At 42.9% G+C, this 22,077-nt stretch overlaps 2 protein-coding genes across 3 annotated transcripts in view; one reads left to right on the top strand and one right to left on the bottom strand.

Annotated features, from left to right (window-relative positions):
• Positions 1-6,181, bottom strand: part of WASHC1 (WASH complex subunit 1) — a 57,542-nt gene extending 51,361 nt beyond the window's left edge. Inside the window, exon 1 of one of the 2 annotated variants that reach the window (XM_066549526.1) lies at positions 6,106-6,181. In XM_066549526.1, the coding sequence (XP_066405623.1) occupies positions 6,106-6,139 (34 nt within the window). In that variant the 5' untranslated portion in view covers positions 6,140-6,181. Of the gene's footprint in view, positions 1-6,091 lie in introns of both variants that reach the window. The other variant, XM_066549530.1, reaches the window with a different exon arrangement.
• Positions 6,050-22,077, top strand: part of IQSEC3 (IQ motif and Sec7 domain ArfGEF 3) — a 100,055-nt gene continuing 84,027 nt past the window's right edge. Inside the window, exon 1 of the mRNA XM_066549517.1 lies at positions 6,050-6,561. Coding sequence (XP_066405614.1) covers positions 6,050-6,561 — 512 coding nt within the window. The remainder of the gene's footprint in view (positions 6,562-22,077) is intronic.

The following is a 22,077-nucleotide window of genomic DNA, read 5'->3' as shown; positions in this document are numbered from 1 at the left end:
TGGTAGGGACAAATGCTGTATTGTAGCCTGAGCTGAAATGCATCCTGTTCATGATGTTTGTTGTTCGCTTGACAGTATTTGATTTCCACCATTACAGAAAAACTTCTAGTTGGAGTATGAATTACACTTAAGATTATTCCATTTCTTTTTATTTTTTATATTTTTTTCCACTGTTATCTTAAGCAAGGTCAGATCACATGAACTTGTCCCCTCTGAAATTTGAAGGAGCCAGTCAGATAATATGGGGAGAATCAAGCTCATATTCAGGTTTGGATTTTTTATTTTATTTTGCTGCAGTATTTACAAAAGACTCAACAATTGTCAGCTCAAACAAAAACCTGACTGACTCTGAAGAAAATGTCTCTGTGTGATTTTTGCTCTCTAGAATTAATCAATTAAGTGGTCAAAGCTTAATTTCATGAAAAAGGCAGAAGATAATGTAACATTTAACAACATGAAAAGGGGAAGTGCAGTCTGAAGAGAGACCTTGATTCCTTTTAATTTGAAGTAAATAACAGAGGGCTGCAGTAGCACAGTTCAAACACAGTCAAGATTTTAAAATGTGTCAAAACCACACATCTCAACTAAGGCTACAATCCTGAATTTGTACCTTCTCCTGATGAGCAGCTGTTTTGAATACTTGCATTGCAGTTTAGCTGTACTCAACTGAAGAGGAAAAAAACCCAACCAAAACTGAAAGAAACCAAAGTATTTGCCCTTACTGCATCTCAGCTCTTTATGTTTAATTTATAAATTGAGATGTTTCCCACTGCTTATGGTTTTATGGTATCAATATGAATTAACAATTCAACAGCCACAACACAAGAGAGACAGAGAGGTTTCACCTTGCTGCAGATGCCAGGACTGCAGACCACAACACCTGGCTTTTAGGTGCTGGACTAGAGGGTGCCAGAGAACCCAAAGAACACTTTTTCAGTGTTCACTGGAAGCAGAGGAAACACTGCTGTTGATTCCACTGTTTTCTAATTACAGGCACTGAGCAGTGCCCTGTGTGACTGTGGGCAGCACTCTTCTCTTGTGTTAGCTTCATTTTATCCATCTGTTTAATGGGGGTCAGCAGATAGTGACTTGGCTTGGACTCAGGATGGTGAAACATCTCATTGATCTGAACAGTTTTGGATGCAGCCTCAAGTGAAAAAAGCCTGGATGAAAGAAGCATTCAGGAGAAGCTTTTTGGTTTTTTTCCTCTGCTATAAATTATGCATGAGAACATTATTATTTTCTTGATTCTATCCTCTATTTTGAGATTATTAATCTAATTCCTGCAGAATTCTTTTTGGTCTGCAGCCTGTTTGCAAGCAGTTATGAGAAGCTTTACTTGAGCAGCTGCTAACTTCCAGGTGAGAGTGAAAATGCCTCAATATTCCCCCAGAAACCAGAATGAAAGATGGAAATACAGGACCATGATTCTTGCATCTCTTACCTCCCATCTTTTACTGTAGTTCTGTAGGGCTTTATATGGTTTGTGCTATGCTTCCTTGTGTGTTCTCCTTAAGAACTTAGATCAGATGGGAAATATCAGCTGTGGGGATTTCACTTAGCTTTCTGACAGGAAGAAGGGGAGAAAATGTTAGATCAATTAAGGTTGAGTTGGCCAACATTCAATGTGCCCTTCCTTAAGGATCAAGGACTTGGTCGTAAACACAAATAATCTTTGTTGTATTCCATGTCCTTGTACACACCTTCCTAAATTCTCTTTCTCCTCAAACAAAGACAATATGCAGAAATGCAGGTCTTATAGAAGTATAAAATTCTTATCATAAGCTTATAAGTCCACAGAATCATAGCTGGGAACCTAAGCTGTATGCCCTGCTTCTCCAACTGGAAGCACTTTGGATACTGAATTACCAGGGGGAAGTTGTTAACCTTGCAAGGTTAAGGCATGGAAGGTGGAGGAAATTGGGATCAAATGCAAGAAATGAGGAAAAGACTGCCTGGGTTTGCTGTGATGACCTCCTGTCCAAGAAGAGATAGAGTGTAACTGAGAAGGGAATGCCTCAAACAGAATTTCAAATGGAAAAACATGGGAAGTCTCTACCTGTCAAAGAGGCTGGAGTGATTTGCTTGCATCAGGTTTCAGTGAGCTGTTGAAAATTACAGTGAGATTAGGACCTCTCAGAAAATGTTACAAGAACATTCTGCAGTGCAAATTTTTCTGCAGTTGAAACACTTACTACCTTCCCTATCATGTATGCTTCTTAGTATACCTTTATTTATGGATTAATTTTACTCTGAGTTAAATAGCTAAAGAAATATAAAATTAAATCATGTCGTATTAGACCTTTCCATTAAATCCTGAGGCTTGACTCATTTGCATTTTGTTGTGGATTTATAATGCATGCTTATTTTAATTACTACTCCTGCACTTTATTTGTAATTGTCTGTGCAATGCCCAAGCACCTTGCTAAGTGGATAAGGAAGCCACTTTATTCCATAAGAACATAATTAATCCATTATTATTCATTATTATTTTTCCTGGAATGGACTGAAAATAATCAGTACTTTGAAAAATACAATACCAACAAATTATCTGTGGCAAAAATAATTTTAACAGAATTCAGGCTTTCCTTATCTTTGCCATTGCTTCCTTCCAGATAATATCACTCCTAAAGAGAGAAGCAGCAGCATTTAATGACCTGAAGTTTGTGCTAAATGCCAAAGATGTTTGAAATCAGAGATCGGTTGTGTTGTGTGTGTGTGTGTGGTGTCATCACAGGTTTCTCCCCCCTCATCCCTCCTGCCGTATCCTCTCTCCCCAGGTTCCTGCACGCCCTTGGACAAATCATTTACCCACTGTATGTCTGCATTTCCCTTTTTCTGATGGCTACAATCCTGCCATTTACCTTCTACAGAACAGTGCTTCACCAGCCTGCAGAGCTGTGCAAATGCTGCGTGCCAGGTATTGTGGCAGCATAATCAAACGGCCACAGTGATGGCTGGATAAAAGAGGAGGCGTTTTCCAGCCATGCAGGATCTTCCTCACAGACAGAAAGGAGACATTCACTTTCTGGTGATGTGCTTGCAGATTCCTCCTGGATGAATACTCCATCTTTACTGAATTTTCTTATTACAGAGGATTATGCAACTCTATTAACTCTTGAAGTTTTGTAAGGAAATCCTTGCATAGTCCCTCATGTTAGGCACAAAAGCATTGTGCTGCATTTCCTTTGGCACATGTGCTCTCGTTAGAAACATGGAAGGTCAGGGCTGGTTGTAGCCTTTTTGTCCACCAGTTACAACACCTGCACAGAAAACAGGTTTGTTTCTTTTTCTCCTGCTAATCTGCTTGGTTTTAGCTTACCAATACATTGTTGTAGGTCTCTGTTTAATTTAGGACAAAGATTTATCAGTACAAATAAGGCTAATAAGGCTGGTCAAGCAAATTAACGGTGCAGAAACAGGGAGTGAATACATCAGGTTCACTCTGTGCAATAAAAGTCACATCTGATAGGCATTGAAGCATCATGACACAAGACTTCCAGGCTGTTTTGTCCCAGCCCCAAACATCCAAATCAGGATTATTTTTTCTTTTTCATTAGTGTTTCCTTAAGAATACATGCCATGACCTGGCTGGCTTTACCTGGACTGGCCAGTGTGATGTCTATGACCCTTATTTCTTCATCTCTTTTATCCAGCTGACCTGCAAAGGAACATGATGTCCACTGCAAAACCAGAACTCTGCACAGGGCTTGCCTTAAGCTTTAAAAGAACCTCCTCTGTTCTACCAAATAAGCAATCTGTGCCTGAAGTCTCTCCCAAAAATGCTCTGTGTGTGTGTGCACCTACAATTATGAGTGTGCACATAGCCACCCCTGTTTGTATCCCAGAATCTGCTAATGCCTTAAGCATGTTATTTCAGTGCTGTCCCTGGACTCTGTTCCAGTGAGGCAAGACTGAAATACTGCTGTTCAGCCCTGCCTTTGAAAGCAGACAGCGTGCCAGCCCAATTTCTCAAACCATCACTTCCACTCTTCCCCAAATATAGCTTAGGTGTTTTCACCTCCTGTCTTCCTGTGTGTGCCTTTCTTCACATTCCCCTGTAACCATCCCTGCCCTTGCTGAATAATGCCAGTTTCTGCTAAGTCAATCTCCTGTCATAAAACATTATTGACACACTGGGCAATGAGATAGAGGAACATTTCCCATTCAGTTTTCCAATAAAATCATGAGTGTGTCAGATTTGAATGCTCATATCCTTAGAGTTCACTCTGGGGTCTTCCCCCAACACACAGGAGAAATGTGGCAATGTTGAATGATACTGCAAAGCCACCTCTAAGTGCCTGCAAGAGAACTGTGAATAGCAGCTCTGGTTTAGGAGAAGTCTGTGAACAGTTTCTAATCCTGGTGATTCTGTTTGCACTCATTTCCATTCCTAAGGCTATCTGTGAACAGAAGAGACTGGAAATACACCTTTCAGCTCATCTGAAACAGAGATTCTCTTTCACATTTCTTCTTTCCTCACTTCATGAAATCCTTGCTACAGAGCAGGTCTGGCTGATCTGAAAAGGCAAAATGAGAGTAGCTCTACACTCCTTGTAGAGTACTTGTACTATGAGTCAAATCTACTGGCATGCTTGTCTAAAACCTGACTGCTCGTGATGCCTCCTGGACCTTCTGCACTCACAATGACTGGATAGGATTTTGCCCATTACAAAAATAACTTCATGGACCTGCACAGAGGTTACTGAAAGTGATTTCATTACCCTTAACCAGGTTATTTACTGATGAACGTAATAGAAAGCACACAGATAGTCTCTCAGACTCAAGGCTGTAGGTTTGCAAATACTTATGGCTGTGGATAAAGAAGAGCAAGAGAAGGTATTTCTTGAGAAATGAAGAAAACCTGCATGGAGTCTAACAGCAAAGGCCCTGCCTGTCAGCTCTCACATCTACAGCACCTACACCCCTAGCAAAACTCCACAATAAGCCCTAGCTTTCTTCCAAAGAACCTAAAGGACACTAAAAATTCCAAGCAAGTTCCTTTAACATCCCTTTTCCTCAGAAACTGCTTCTGAGACATTTAACCCTGCATTCAGGTTACACAAAGGACATTGAGGTGCTGGAGCAAGTCCAGAGAAGGGCAACGAAGCTGGAGAAGGGTCTGGAGCTAAAGCCATGTGAGGAGTGGCTGAGGGAGCTGGGGGTGTTTAGCCTGGAGAGGAGGAGGCTCAGGGGAGACCTTGTACCCCCTACAACTCCTGCAGATAAAAGGCTGTAGTGGGGTGGGGATCAGGCTCTTCTCCCAGGAAACCAGTGACTCTGCAAGGGGAAACGACCTCAAGTTGCTCCAGGGGAGCTTTAGGTTGGATATTACAAAAAAATTTCTTCACTGCAAGAGTAGTTAAGCATTGGCTTAAAGCACAGGCTGCCCAGGGAAGTGTGGAAGTCCCAAATAGAAGCAGACATGGCTTTTAGTGCAATGATTTAGGGGGCATGGTGCTCTTCAGTCAAAGGTTGGGTTCATGATCTTGGAGAACATTTCCAACCTTAATGATTCTGTTTCTAATCAGGTGAGCTAAAACCAGGGACGTTATCAACACGGCAGCCAAAACTAGGCATCCTGGATAACGAAAGCACAGCAAGACTCAGAAAGGCCACTCAGGGATTCGGAGCCCGGGTACTGGAGGGGTTGCGAAGGGCTCCGCAGAGGGCTCGCCCCGGCACCGGCCGCTCCGCTCGGCAGCGCAGCCGGGCGGCACCGGCACCGGGGCGCGGCCGGGTGGGCGGGGGGCGGCGGCGGGCAGAGCAGCCGAGGGACCGCCGGGTCGGGACCGAGGGTCGGACGGGACCCGATTCCCGATTCCCGATTCCCGGCACACGCGCGTGCGCGGCGCGGCCGGGGGCGGGCTCGCGCGGGGGCCCCTCCCGCCCGCTCCCGTTCCCGCCCGGCCGCGGGAGCGCGCGGCCGCCGGCGGCGCGGGTGCGCGTGCCCGTGCCCGTGCGCGTCCCCGCATCCCGCGCCGCCGCTGCCGCCGGAGCGCCGGCGGGAGGGCGGGCGGGCGGCGGGGCCCGCGGCGGCGGCCGGGGCATGGAGAGCCTGCTGGAGAACCCGGTGCGCGCCGTGCTCTACCTGAAGGAGCTCACCGCCATCGTGCAGAACCAGCAGAGCCTCATCCATACCCAGCGCCAGCGCATCGACGAGCTGGAGCGGCGGCTGGACGAGCTGAGCACCGAGAACCGCAGCCTCCGCGGGCAGCAGCAGCAGCAGCAGCAGCCGGCGGCCCCGGCCGAGCCGCCCGCGGCCCCCGCCGAGCCGCCCCAGGCTCCCCCGGCCGAGCAGCCCCCGCCGCCGCCAGCGGGCCAGTCCGAGCCGCTTCAGCACCACCAACAGCTCCCGGCTCAGCCGCCGCCGCCCGCGGGCAAAGCGGCACCGGCGGGGCCCGGCGGCGGCGGGAGGGCTGCCGGCCACCAGCACCCCGCGGCGCAGCCCCACCAGCACCCCGGCGAGAAGGACGGCAGGGACAAGGGCTGCTGTGCCGCGCTGCTCCAGCACAAGACCCCCCAGGCCATCGGCAAAGGCGTCCTGAGCCGGAGAGCGGAGTAAGTGCACGGGGGAGAGGGGGCGGGCAGGGGTGGCGGCTCCCTCCGCGCCCGCATCCAGCCGGGAACTGGGTTATACCCCCGTGCAGCCTCGCAAGGAGGGAGAGGCAGTGTGTGGGTGGGTGGGGAATCCCTCCCTCGATGCGTTCTCGGGGAGAGCAGGCACGGTGCGAAGAGGAGCAAGGATGCTGCTTCCGAGACGCATCAGCCTCCCGCTTCACTGCGCTCATTCCCGTGGAGAAGTGTCTGTACCCCTTGGGCAGCGCACACACGGCATCGTGCCCTCATTGTCTGACAGAAATAAATAACTCCGTGATCGACGATGAGTGTGGCTTAGCCTCGCAAAGCACAGCAGCGCTGTGGTCGCTTCTGCTTGCCTTAAGTTGCTGGTATCTGTCTAAAAACCCCCATCCTCCCTGGAGTGAGCTGGGGTTTTCCTGCCCTCGCTGATGTAAGGGGTGCATTACATTGCACGTGATGTATACAGATGCAGTGCTTAGGTTTGACATTTAGGGTGCTTATCACCCTCGCGTGTGGGTTGTCTTTGTTTTTTGGATTTGGGGTTTTTTTGGTGCGTGGCATCTGACACTGATCCAGCTGTCCAAAAGGACAAAGTATTTTTTGCTGGTGTCTCATCTTCAGTGAAGAAAGCTTGACTACTAGTATTGGATACTGAAATGCATTGGGTGTGCATGAATGTATAGTAAACAAGGATGAGCATTCCAGCACTATAGGTGGAGAGGGCTACTGTTGAAGAGCAACATTCTCTTGGATTATGTATTCAGTATGTGCCATCAGTTCACCAGCTGGTAATTACAGCTGCAGTCAGTATTGTAATTTCCTTTGTTTAGGCACTTGGAAAGCAGGGGGATGTTTTCTGGTTGAAAGCCAGAGTTAGTAAAGTTAGAAGGAGAAGGAGCATAGTTTCTGCTGTGGCTTCTTTTAGATAAGAAAGAAACTAACTTAAGTAGTAAAACTAGATCAAATGTCTTTCCTGGAATTGTCTCTATCGTCTTTGTTATAGGGATGTCAAAACAATTGAAGTGCACAACACACAAGTACATATGAAGCACACAAATGAAGCCTTTTGACAATTTCAATAAAGGGACCCTTCTCTCTCGTGTTTGTTTTGAATACACAAGCAGAACTACAACGCTGAGCTGGGTTTTCCACTGGTGTAAGCAGAGTTACACCACTTCATAACAGCTCAGCATCTATCATGTGATTCTGTGAAAATCAGTGAAGGTATTGCTATTGAAAGAAAGGCTATTAAAGGAATATGTACGGTCAAGGCATGCTTGAATCCCAAAAAGCATCTGCTTGCTTCTAAAATACTGCACTGTAAGACTCAATTTTTCAATCACAACTTAGAGGAAGTGAGTGGGCTCCTCAGAGTATTAATGCAGGTAGTAAGCCTTTGCAGGATCTGGCTCTTATTCATCATGAAATAGCTGGAGTTTAAAAAAAGAAGTGGGGCTAGATCCTGAACTCATGCCAATTGGTGTAAATCCAGAATAACATAGTCTGAATCCCTCAAGTCAATCCACTAAGAAACCCAAATAAAAATGCATAATCAACCCTATTGTTTTTTAAGGAGTGACTCCCTGCAGTGAAGGCTCTGTAAGAAGCATCATCTCGGCAAGGGCTTTCCTTGCTTCTGCACAGAGTTTCTAACATACGTCATTACACAGACTGAGGAATCAATTTCTCTGCATAAGACTAAAGACTTCCTCCTTTTCTGAGCTCTTTTTGCAGTGGGGTTTGACTGGGGGAAGAAGTGTAGGGTTTTTTTTCCTTCATGCCAAAATGCACGGAAGAGAAGAGCATTAAGAACCCAGCTGATTGCTGGTATATCATATGATGATCTTTCTGTTTCAGAGAGGTAGGGAGAAGGTTGGATGGAGCCTTTTTGTGGAAAGTCAGGGCTGCTGCTGGGGATAACAGAGCAATCCCTGCAGCGTTCTTCACTCAGGAAGATTAAAATAGACTGCTACTGTTTCCTTCTATAGCTTAGGCAAACCAAAATCTTTGTATAGAAAAGGAAATATGAGAGATGCCAAACAGTCTACATTTCTCATTTCTGCAGGTTCTTTTTTTCCCCCCACTGATTTTGTACACTGAGTTTCGCACTCTCTCGTCTCTGACTGTTAGAGGGAAAGCAAAGAGACTGCAAAATCTAACTTAAAGGCAGCTTGGATGGAGGGTGATGAGTCTTTCACCACCAATTGACAGGATGCCCAATATACCTTATGATTCAGCTTGCCAACCTGTGAGTTGTATTTTTGCTTTTGTGTGACAGCAGGAGACATATATGTTAATACCTGCACAGACCAGGTGTCTGCTCTCTCTTCCTTCCTCCCCCCACGTCCAAACATGTTTTTCCCTGTTATAAACTCTGAAATTCAATGTTATCTTTTTTTTTTTTTTCTTAGCCAAGAGTAGAGGACTGACTGCTCGCTACAGAAAATGGCCACTCTAAATGGAACAAAAAGGATATTTTAGCATGTTTTGGGATACAGGGGCTAAAAGCAGGGGTTAAAGCAGCACCCAGGCAGTGCCCTGCTCTCTCTGCCCAGTAATGGAATTTCCTCTGCCTTCACAAAACAGGAGGTTCTGGCAATGTGTTTAAGGGTGGACTTGTTCTGGGCCTTCTCACCTCAGACACAGCCCATGGATTTTGCTCATTTTGAGTCAGGTTTGAGGGTTTTTTTGCAGCCCAGCTTACCTCAGGCTCTGGATAGAAGTGAAGACCTGAGCTTTTGGACACGTGTGACTGTTCATGTCAGCTGGAACAGTCTTCTGCAAGGGATGTCTTCTGCAAAAGAGGCATCTCTCTTATTTTAAAGAAAACTTCAGTCTTATTTTTTGCTGTTAGTTTTTGTAAAAACTGACAATTTTTTTTTTCTTTAAAGCTTAAAAAAACCAAAACAACCAAACCCAACCAAAACCTACATTTTAAAAGGGAACAAAACCAAGATTATCTCTGTAAAAGGAAGCATTCCTGACCTATGCAGAGGCCCCTAATTGTTGCTGCATGTCTTTGTGTGGGAAAGGTGGTACTCAGCTTTCCCATGAAAGGAGAGGAGGCAAAGAAGAAAGATTTTTGCAGAGATTTTCAGCAAGAATTAGGCTGATTATTATTCCACGGCATCTGTCTCTTTCTACCTTAGGAGGCTATTGCATAAGCACCTCACAGTTTTAAAAACAAAAAAATAAGGTCATTCGTCATGGAATGTTTTACTTCAAAAATACAGGTTGCCAAATTAGCATAGCTCAGATCACCCTTACCAGGCAGCCTCTTGTCTTAAGGGACCATGCCAAAGTGTCGGCAAATTCTGCGAATATAAATTTTCCATCGCTTTTTATCAGAACACAACCTTCCTTGCCAATCCCCAGTACCCTTCATTGAGTATCAGGGAAATGCCACAGCGTTGAATTTAGCAGATTAAGTCTAAATGACCCAAATCCTGCTGGCTTTTATCAGAGGAACTCTCAGTAGGAGCTGTCTATAGAAGGACTTCTGTTCTGAGCCCAGGAATTAGCAGGAAAACTCACTCTGATAAATACAATTAGAATAATAGCTAATAATCCATTATAGTTCCTTCCATCAAAAGACATGGCTGCAATTCACAAACATTCTGTATTAAAGTGGCATTAAAGTCTTCCTTTAACCATATCATCAGCAGTGAAAAGAAGACATAGAAACAGTCTTTGTCTAGCATGACATAATGGATCTAAGTATTGTCTTTGAATTATTAGCCTGTGTTTGGTCTACAAGATAACTCCTCATGTAAAACAAACTCCATGAACTCTTAGAAGAATTTTTCTAAAGTCACATTTTCCCAGAGGTCTTAAAGCTCATTTTGGATTTGCCTTAGACTGAAATCTATATAATTTTATTTTGTACTGAATCAGGATAGAATTTTTTATCTTAGTAAAGAGGCAAGTTTTAAAAGATGATGTTAGAGTCACTTATTGCTCTTGTGTTCTGAGACTGTTTGCTGGTTTTTTTGTTAATTTCAAAAGCTCAATTATGTAACTTTAAAATGAAGATATTGCATATGCAGAGGTGCTGTTTTCCATAATTTTTCTTTTTAACTATGCGTTGATGTTCTATTCTATGGATTATCTCCAGGGTAAAGACATTAGAAAAAAATCCTACTGATTTCAATGGGAGCTAACAACAACTGTAAATATTATGGTTTACCATTAACATATTTTGCTATATTTGCGCATTGCACCAGCACAAAAAAAACCTGCAGCAATTAAAAAAGAAGATCAGAACAATTCCAAATGGCTCGTGTACCCCAGATATCCATTATTTTTTCACTTTGGGCACACAAGGAATGCTACTTTTGCCCTCTTCTTTCAGTGCCTCCGATTTCCTCCAGCATATTTCAGGGTTTAACTCCCCTGAGCTTTCACACACCAGAAATAGTTGCATTGGTGCTGCCCTGGGTTCTGCAAATCCCTGCTAGCAATGTTCTGTCTCAGCATCAGAAGTTATTTGGAGTTGAGTGCTGTAAGCAGGTTTCAAATGACAGAGGTCTGCATTGGCACAGCTTCACAGATGCTAAAGTCCTGCTTAGATGATTTTGGCATAAAAAGCACACTGAGAGGAAAACAGAAAGTAGACTCTCCTTGACTACATCTAATTTAAAGATACATCCATGCTGCTACCATTGCAGTCAGCTAAGACATACTTTATAACATATAACATACACTCACAATCAGCTAAGACATTCTTTATAACTTCCATTTCAATAAGCTAAGACATACTTTATAACATATAACATATACTTGCAATCAGCTAAGACATACTTTATAACTTTCATTGCAATCAGCTAAGACATACTTTATAACATATACTTTATAACTTGCATTTTACCTACAGCAGGGCCTGTAAAATGCTGGGCAGAGGAGTATGGAGTTAGTGATTCATGACAATATTTCAGAAATAATAGATGAAGTGAGAGATGGAAAAGCATTTAGCTTAGCAATGGTTCAGGATGAAGTTCTAGCTATAAAATTGCTGAGTAAGGACAGCACAAGGACTTCCACAGGGATAAGACTTCAGTAGGATGCTGTATAAAGTCCCAGCCAGAGCAGAATAGTGTCAAGGCTGAAATTTCTATTGTGGGAAATATTCCTGGTGGGATGGGAGCATCAGGGAGTAATATCAATGAAGGAATTCTTGTGAAACAATCTAGCATGCTTTGGAATAGCAAAGACTTGTACTCATAATTTAGCAAGATGAGCTGGGGGCTGAAAACAACAGCCAAAAGCTGAAATTTAAAATACTTAAATAAGAAGGGACACAAATGCATTATTTTGTGGGGTTTTTTGCTTTTTTTTTAATAAGATGGTGACATTTTTATGTCACTCAACCTTTCTCCCATATGCTTTGTGTGGACCCATTTGCTGTCGTTTCCCAGGCAGATCCAAGTTAAAGCTCTGTGAGAAGACTTTAGGACCAGGGGACTCACATGGCGACACAGTTAGCATTCAAAATAATACACACAGGGCTGGTTGGAAAAGTATTAAGGGGAAAATGTCCCAGCTGAGTCGGTGTTAACAATGTCCTTGAGAATTTCTGCCAGGGCCTCAGTGCCAGGTGGCTCTTGGGCTGGCTGTCCCACTCTTGGCAGCAACTTCCACATCCTTCATTAAATGATGTGCACAGGAGCATACAGGTAAGGCATGGTTCAAACAGTTTGTGCATGCAGAAGGTGATATCTACTTATCTACTTATGTGAGAGAGACTGCACACATTCCCACCAACACCATATTTGAAATTATTTACAATTTTAGTCAGAATAAATCAGAGAAATCTCACTTCAGGATGCTCATCTAGTCCTTAGATAGTGCCAGAACAGAGCCTGTCAGCTGGAATTTGGGTCTTCCCTTAATTATGGCATCTACTTACTCTTTAAAAAAAAGTTCACATGATAAAATGATGTGCACTTCTGCAAGCAAAAATACCTCTACACAAATATATAAATTAGACTGTAGAAATTTCTCAGCTGTAGTTTTTTTCCTTTTGCCTTGGAATGCAGGTTGAAACAGGAAAAAAGAGCTACTGCCTGTCTTTCATAATCTTTCTGTATATAGGGTTTATTCATCTTCTGCTTTCTCTGTTATTTTCCCTATAAATGCCATTTTAGATTGCTTGTTTTCTTCTTTCTTTCCTAGTTCAGCAGTGGTTTATTTCCTTTTTCCAGTCTCAGTTATGAAACCTTTTGTTTTTCTCCCTTAGGAAAATGTTATAGAAAGCCAGAAATAATTCTCTGTTTAAGAGATGGAAAATATTTTATTTGCTTTAGAATTACTTGTAGCCTGTACTTGTTACTTGGTCCACATTCCATGGAACCACATGAAAGCAAATAAGAAAAAAATAAAAGTCATATATAAAGACAGAGTCTGAAAATTTTCTCTTTTTTTCCTACTTTTTTAAACATTATATATATACATATATATATATATATATATTGCTTTTTTCCTCCTCAAAGAGATGTAACTTGAAACAAACTGGTATTATTCTTGTGTTCATCTATTCTGGAATATGTAATTTCATTTAGTTAAGCCCTTGGTGAGAATATTATAGTCTTGACTGTTGGATTTGTTCTGCCCAATGGCTCTATTTAAGATCTCAGTTCAAGCATTAGACTAGCAGCCCTAAAATCAAACTTTAATGCCTCCTAAATGTATTTTTAACAGACTTGTGATGCTGGACTGACCCTTTCATCTTTATGTATTTTAAGATCTGTGACAAAGCAGTTGGAGATCTATTGTTATAGACAGGAGTAGGCAGGTAGATCAGGAACAATCCTTTTTCTAAATTCCAGCATAGGAAGCAGCCTAAAGTTCCTGTCCTTTCTTGCAATGTGTACTGCAAGGCAATATGTATATTTGCACATAAAAAGAATGTATTTGCATGAGCATTTGTCCACAGCAGTGTCTCAGAGCCAAGCTGAAACAGCACCTAGTTTCTGTGCTTTTTACATACAGAAAAGCAAATCATCTGCTGGAGGAAATCAGTGCATCTTTACTGATGTCAGTACAGCCCTGACAATTTGCATCACCTGAGGATGGGAACCAGATTTTGTGTATCTTTCCTCACACAGAAATACACATTCCTCCTCTGGTGCAAATGAGTGCTGATAGTAGCAATGGATAGCAATGCACAGAGATAATAGTGAACAATGAGAAAACCATTAAGCAGCATTCTCATTCTCCCTGTAATAGGTTTGTGATGTTCTCTTACAGTATTTTAATACAAGGTGGTAGGAGTTTTGTTGCTTCAGGGTTATAAAGGCATATTTGCTCTTTAGATAATGAATTTTTTTTTATTATTTTCTCTGTGCTGTGTTTGCACAGCCTGCTTCTCACACAGGTATTATTGTATTATTTTAGGCTCATTGCTCAGCCCTTATTTTCATGTGGTCTGAAGTTGCACTTTCTGAGAGAAATAGAAGTGGATCAATATCTTCCATGATTAATCACATCTAAGAGAGACCATTTTGATGAAATTGAAGTGATTTTAAATACAAAATTAAATCTTATCCCTCCTGCCCTCTTCCAGCTGAAAACAAGGGGTTCTGTGATCTGCAGAACTAATGAAGCTTGCCTTCCAGAAGACTTGTGTCACAGTTACATTTTCTGATGCATAACGAGATGTGAGTTCTCATCTAAGCTTCTCCTGGTGCTAAGGCTTTTATAACATCTCACTCCAACATGGAGACTTCTCTGTGGAGAAATGGCTTCAGTTCACTCAGCAGCAGCCTTTTCCTCATAGGAGGACCTACAAAGTTCTCTCTGTTACACCCTGCCAGCTACTTTTATGGAACTTGCTAGAGGTTAGTATCTCTGAAATCACTGTAACTGACTCAAACTTGGTTGAAACTCTCTGTGGGATTTGCAGTTACAAAGCAGAAACCAACACAGACACATACACACAGAGAGAAAGAGAGACACACAGGCATAGGAAGAAAAAAGGAAAATATATATGGTCACAGAACTCACATTTTGCTTAGGAACCCAGGGAATAAAGATCAAGTCCTAGATCAATGAAGCAATGTACATCAGATGGCTGAACAGTCCACTCCAAATCTGTGACCCTGTCTTGGAGCTGGTGTTCTGTTTTAATAGCTGCTTAAAAGTCCTGGAATATTAAAGGTAATGAAGAATTGGGGAATTACTGTAGCATTTCAGGGGACACACAGGTAGAGGTTTACCACTGGCAATGGAGTCTGTTGCTCCTCCTGGCTTTCCATATGAAGTTGGTGGATTATCTTGTTCCAGCTGCCAACGTTTGCATGGGCATGGGCTGCTGCTGAGGAAGTTACTGCTAGAGAGTTCATATTTGCTGAAGCTTACTAAAGCATCTATGTCATTCTCAAGAGAAGTAGAAAATTGACACTGAAATTAATACAGATCTTAAGGAAGCTTGTGATATCCTTCAGGTTTTGCTGAACTTCAGACGTTTCTTCGAATTCTGACCTTTCTATTAAAATTCAGGACATTGCTGTCAATCTGTTTGCCACGTTGGTTTCTAGGCACTCCTCTAAAGTGGTTCACATTATCCTGCTCCAGTGTGAGAATTGTTCTTACACTGTTTCTTCTTCAACCTCAACATCCAGCATCTTGGTATTGCAGTGCCTGGGTGGACCCTGCCTCCATGGAGCATCCTTTCATCTGCCTCCTGGAGCAGTGTTGTTTGGCCTTAAGGTTCTTCACAAAATTTTTAAGCTATAGCATATTTGAAAAGAGAGGGTATCTCTCCATATTTATTGAGATTATTTCCTTTCTTTTTACCTCAGTTAAGGAACTAAGCTCAGCCCTCTTTTCTTGATTTTTTCCCCCACCGTGAGGAATCCTGATTCTGCCTCTTTTGGGCAGTTCAGCTCTTCAGTCAGTTCAGAATTCTCACAGATGTCCTTGTCTTTAATTTGTTGTTTTTTAATTTGCAAATCCATTCCCTGTAGGGCACCAGTAAATTGCCTGTGTCTGCCTAGGTACTCACATGGCCCCCTTCACCATAGTAGCTGAGCATCTGGATTTGTCCTAATATCCAGGGACACTGGACAACTGACCTTCATCTGAACTAGCAGGGAAGCTGAGGAATCTCCTACCTTTGCTCTCAGGATTCACTGATTCCCTTACCAAAGGCCTCTCTTCAAGTTATTTTCTTCTACAATGTTCTGTGCTAATAAATCTATGTCCAGTCAAACTTCTGAAGTAGACAGACTGCATGGCTCAGTAATTCATGCTATTTTACAATCTAGGTAGGTCTAAGAGCCAGATTCTGTCACCACTTAAATGCAAATCTGCTTGGCTGAATTCACTTAACTAGGTGGCTTCAAATTGGAAGAGACATGAGATATCATACACATCTGATGTTACAGATGTTCTTGAGTTGACTTCCATCCCACCACTGGAATTGGTTAGAGTTAGTTCTGCATACTGTCAGATTCTCTGCCTACTTGCCCTGACACCCATTTGGGATGGCACAGCCAATTGCTGTAAAGCTTCCCCCAAGAATTCTTTATTCCTCCTATAGGGACTGTGATCCCCATGTTAGCTTCAGGACCATCCAATGCTGTTTGCTTGTTTCTGCTGAGGAAGGGGTGAGTTTCTCCTTTTTGTTAAGCTGAATACAGAAATATTTTCCTCACTAGACATGCTCTGACTGGAACTATTACACCACCTTTATCACCTCATTTACCATGACTCCTACAGCCATGTGTACAAGCTGATGGGGAATACCAGATTGTATCCATGTTGGAAGAAAAGTGTTGGCAAAAAGTTTGAATCTCAGACATTTAAAGGTATTTAGAATCTCAGTTTGAAAAAGTTTGAATCTCAGACATTTAAAGGTATTATTTAAAGGTATTTATCCCTAAAATGGAAGAAAGAATCTACTAGTTTTTAAGGCAGGGATCAGACTTCTGCCCAACTGTTTGCTTTCAGCAAGTTATTTTACAGGCAGGCAGAAGAAAGGAAGTACTGTGGCAGGGGAAGAGGAGAAGAAGAGGATGAGAGGCATCTACAGTGTGTCTCTGCTTTCTGCTGAGGGCAGCCCTCAGGCTGGCTTTGAGTCTATATTAACTCAGTGTTCAAATCCCAAGCCTGGCAGCGTGGCTAGAGCGTTGCCTCAGGAGTGCATCGCAGCAGTGTGCACATCTGCATGCTCCCTGCAGCCTCTGCAGCACTCAGAGATGGGATATGCCATAATCTGGCCTTCAGCAGAGGATGTCTGTGCAGGAGGTTATGAGGTGATGGAAGAGTGGGCAGCAGTGGGGAGGAGTTACGAGGGTAAGGGGAGAAGAGCCAGTGAAACTGTAGAATGCAGAAGGGCCAGGAGCCCCAGCAGAGGCTCCTGTGAAGTTTTTGAGTGTGTGGTTCATTTACATGTGCAACTGTAATGATGCTGGGGGAGGGAAGGAATGACAGGGGTTTATGTTATATTTTATGAAGCCTCTCATCAGCCAGAAATTAATAATAAACAGCAAACACCAAACATTTATCCTTAACAGGTACCAACTGGTTGAAGCCCAGTAGGCAGCTCCTAGGCATAAGGAAGGAGCCCACTGCTGCATGCCCAGAGTTTATGTGACTAGCTCTCATCACTGTGGGGTGAGAGGTTTATCAGATCTCATAAAGCAATGCAGTTTAACCTGGCTGGATAATGCTTGGGAGATCTCCAAGAAACACCCAGAGTGCCAAGAGAGGACAGTGGAGTATGTCTGCAGATAGCACAATTTTTGGGATGTCTCTGCCTGCCATTAATACCTCTGTTTTTCATGTTAAATGTTGGGGTCCCCTCACAGGATACACACACAGAGAACAAAAGTGTTTTCCCTGTTCACATGCCAGAGTAAATTCATCCTCACACACCTCTCACTGTTTTGTCTTATTGATAACAGGCCTCCTTCTTCATTGTCTTCATCTTGTGAACTTGTTTTCTTTTGTGTGATGTAGGTTTGAGATGCTGACAAATCCTCACTAAGCAATTTACATCCTGCTACCTCAAGCACAAATAGTAATATAAAATAAAAGGAATCAAAACCCATGTTTTTGCTGCAGTTCTTTACAAGGCTTCATTGCAGTCTGCTATGAAAGAAACTGCAGTCTGCCACCAGAAACACTTGCATTTAAGAGATGAACACAAATACACATTAATGTTACATTTTAAAGTGCTTTAGGAAGTAATGCACTTACTCACATGTGGAATATTGCTAGTAAATGTCCCTACCAATATCTAAAAGTGCACCAAGTAGCAAGCAGGTAAGCTCTAGTATACCTCTAACCTTGGAAAGGTCTTGAAGCAGGATGAATAATAGAAATACCGAGCAAATGTAAGTAATAATAATAACAATAATAATAATAATGTCTCTTCTGCATTACTGTCTAGCAGTAAACCCTTCAGTCCTTACAAAGGCAGTTCTCATTTGACAGGAGGGAATGAAGACATGGAAACCATTTTGCCAGAGTTCACCCAACCAGTCAAAGCTGAGAGTAAAACCTGTGTCCCAGGGCTCTGATCTGTCAAGTAGGTACAGTGAAAGAAAGAGACAAACGGGACAAGAAGCGTTAAATGTTATCAGGTCACTTCTATGGCATAAATAATGTTCCTCTAAATCATGAAATTTGATTTGCTCCCTGGACAGCTTGATAACAGAAATAATTTTGGCCAATTAAAGATCTGTAATTTGATCAAAAGTCTTAAGCAGACATTCATGATTTGTGTCAGTTATGCACACTAGAAAGAATGAGCAGTGGGCGCTGGAAACAAAACTGAGTATTGAATTTGAGGAGGAACTGAGATACTTGGTTTCAGGTTGGCAGGGCTGTGGATGTGTATTACATGCAAGTCCAGCAAGGTTTCTTGCAGCAATGAACCATTTATGAGTTGCACAGAACAATGAGGGGTAAAGAGAAAAGGAAGGTTAAGAATCTATTGTCTGCTGTTTCACTCTGCTTTGATGGCAGAAAACTTAGCAAGCACATGGAAGACACCAGAAATATTCCTCTCATGGAAGCCAAAGGAAAAGCCTCTTACAGAGGCAGGCACTGCATGCAGCCTGGGGAAGCAAAAAGTAATTATCACACACAGAAGTGCACATCAGTAAGCTGACAGAGGACCTTCTTCAAAAAACCCTGCCTAGCAAGACACACTTTCTTCTTCACTGCTGTATTTCCCCTCCCCCTGTTCTCCTGTTAGGTATGGAGCCATAGAGGGGTCTGTGCCCTTGTCCCCTCATCACCTGGAACAATCACAACAGTACATGCAATCACCAAGTCATGCAAAGCCTTGTGCTGTGAGATCTTTCCTGTCTCACCCAAGAAGAGCTCTTTTGTGATGGATGTGTCTGGCTTAATTGGATTCTGGGCTGAATTTTAATGTCCAGTAATAAGAAGAGCATTTGTGTTTGCTCATCCCTCCTGGTTGTGGTACAGGGTTTGATGGTAACAAGTTTCATTAGCTTATCCTGATTAGCTTTTACCCAGGGACATCACTCTGAAATGGATCCTCCATCCTGCCTGATTTCCCATTCTATGCTGGGGCAGACCCAGTGGTTCACAGACCCAAGTGCTCTGTGCACACTCTGGTGCATGGATGAGAGCAGGAACACTCAGGGAATTCTTACAGAACTTGTACCACAGTCAGTGGGTGTGTTCAGTGCAGACTAGACTGCATTTGTTAGCAGCAGAGGTGGCAAGGGAGAGGGCAAGCATGCCTTCAGGATGTGAATGTGCCTTGGATGTTTATGGAGTTTCTTTCTCTTACCAGGAGGGGGTTATTTGTGTTAGTTACTTTCTCCTCTCAGCTTGTACTGTAGGATGATACTGATTTCTTCAGTTTGAAAAGACTTAGGATCTTGGAGTACCACGATCTCACTCTCTCTTCATTATCTTCCAGCTCTATTTTTTTTATTTCTCCATTCTGGTGTTATTTGCTGCTGTTGAATTCCCTGAGGTGAGCACTAACCAGAGGCAAAATTAGTAACTGTTCTCCAGGGATCCAATGTGGCACTGGTTGGAGATATTTCACAAAAAAAACAGTTAAAATACGACCAGTTTAATGACATTTCTCTATTACTAATTTTTCTGTCAAGGTCACAAAGAAAAGTTAGGACCTGAGTGCCTCCTTGTAGTACAGTGTCTTTTGCAAAGATAGTAAGAATGCTGCTGGCCTTCAGGAAAAGACCTTAGAGTCCTTCTCCAAACTTCACTGGCTTCTTCCAGACAGCACCTCTAGTTTGTTCTTACTGAGTTCACCTTTGTTCCTCTTCCTCACTTGCTATTTTAACCTCTTTTTGCCCCAAACCTCCGTTCTACAGCTCTGCTTTGAGAGCAGAGTGTGAGAGCTACACTGTAGTAGCTTTGTTTGAATCCAGCAGTGCTGAGAGCAAGGCTTTGAGGGAAGTTTCTGCTGTTCAATTCCCAGACATCTCTTGGGAGGACAAGGAGCATGGCATGCCAGCATGAACTGAACAGTAGGATAGGTAGGATGATAGACCTGTATCCTGATTAGAATATCAGAATATATTAGAATATCCTGATTAGAATATATATAGCCATATATGGTCACTCACTATTGTCTCTGAATTGTCTAAGTGAGATATGCTTTATGTCACCTCTACTCAGTTTTTATAGCTGGTGACTTACACGGGTTTCAGAAACCCACTGAATTAACAAAATCATCAGTAAGGAAAGATGGAAAGGAATATTTGCCAAATGGTTTTTTAAAAGAATTTCACATTTAATTGTTTCATTTAGTGGTGCAGTGATGAATACAGAAAACAAGTCAGCTCTTTCGGCCTGTGTTTTCTGCATCAAAGAGTAAATGAGCACTTTCTGAACCTGGGACTAAAAATGCCACAGAGATAGCTTAGGAGAAACTCTGAGTAAGCAAAAAAGAAGTCATGCTACAAGAATGAAAAACTAAGTAGAGCATTCTAAGCAAGAGGAGTCAAGCTTGGGAAACTTCTGACAGAACATGAAAAACCACAGGTGGGAGCTCTCAGTAGGAAAGCAAAATGCAGACTGAAGCAGGCAAAATGCTGTCTACCTGTCACCAGTTCCTGCCCTACACTGAAACAGAGAGCCACAGTTACATCTGCAACTCAAATCAAGCATAGCCTTCCTCAGTATCAACCTTCAGACCACAGTCTGTGGGGCTAAAAGATTCCTCTTTTAGGAGGAGTTCTCTCTCTCTCTCTCTCTCTTACTCTTTTAGACATCCTCTTTTGCCCCTCCATTCCTGAGCTGTTGTAGCAGATGTGTTGTGGCAGGTGCTGTGGGGTGAGCAGCAGCAGTGGCTTTGCTTTGGTACAAACTTCAGAGATTTATTTATCAATATTAACGCTGCAATGGAGGATTCTCCTCTTTAAACTGAAATAGTTGGTTTTGTCTACTACTACCCTCTGCTAGCTGGGGAGATCTCCTATGGCAGACCATGGAGTGGCTGCCATCCCAGTAGGCTACTGTTGGGAAGGGTGAAAGTTTGACAAGGAAGTCTCACAGATATGTATGCTTGGCAGAAAGATTTTTAAATGTTGAGTCTGATGAAGGAATAGAGATGGAAGCAAGTTTTGATATAGAAGAAAAGAATTGCTGAGCCAGTCTTACTGGATAACCAAGAAGGCAAAGGGTGTGTTAGTTAGGACGGGTTTTTATGGCTTAGAGCAAAGGATAAACCCACCCCAAACAAGAAGATGTTTTTACCAAGCAGAAAGATGGCACAGGCAAACAAGTCAGCAAAGTTGCAAGTAGAGAAAAGGTCTCAGAATTTTCCACTGCAAGAAAACTGAAAAACAACTTCTAGCTTAAACTGTAATGCACTAACTTTTAGTGACTGGAGAATAGTAACATGAATATGGTAATTACAGTAGTTATGATAGGCTATAGATTAAAGTTCAGGTATAGATTGGTTCTACTGTGTTAAGATGCTCAGCAAAGAGAAGTGTATAATGCAATGTAACCTAAACCAAAGGGTCTCCAGGCCTGCCTGCAGCTGGAGCTGACAGCTGTAGGCACAGGCTCTGTCACCCAGGACCCTCCCTGGACTGCTGTAACATCTTGGATACAATAAACTGCATTTTGGAGAGCTGCCTGGAGTCCCACATCCCTCATTTCAGCTCTTACAGGCTACCATGTGTTTGGATTAAGATAAACTAAAGTGATCGTAGTGGTGTTTGTGTACCCTTTATGATGATGTTTCTGTGGCTGACAAATCCAAGTTTGCTCAGCAAAGATGCTACGAAAATCCAGAACTCCATTTGTGAGGCTGGGGTTGCTGGGCAGGATAGAGATGAATGCAAGAGGTCTGCATTGTAAGGAAGAAACGGGGGGAACTGGAGGAAGTGATGCTGCAGGACTCAGATGAAGACTGAGTGATGTGCAAAGGATTAGCAGATGCTGCATTGGCAAGATGGGTGAAGGAGAAAGACTGGAATAGCATGGCAAAGAGCAGGACAGGGTTCTGTTCATCTGAAAGATGTTTATACATCT

Source organism: Molothrus aeneus, chromosome 5 (assembly GCF_037042795.1).
Source record: "Molothrus aeneus isolate 106 chromosome 5, BPBGC_Maene_1.0, whole genome shotgun sequence".
NCBI lineage: Eukaryota > Metazoa > Chordata > Aves > Passeriformes > Icteridae > Molothrus > Molothrus aeneus.
The sequence above is the reverse complement of the archived record's forward strand: the minus strand, read 5'-3'. Positions and strand labels throughout refer to the sequence as shown.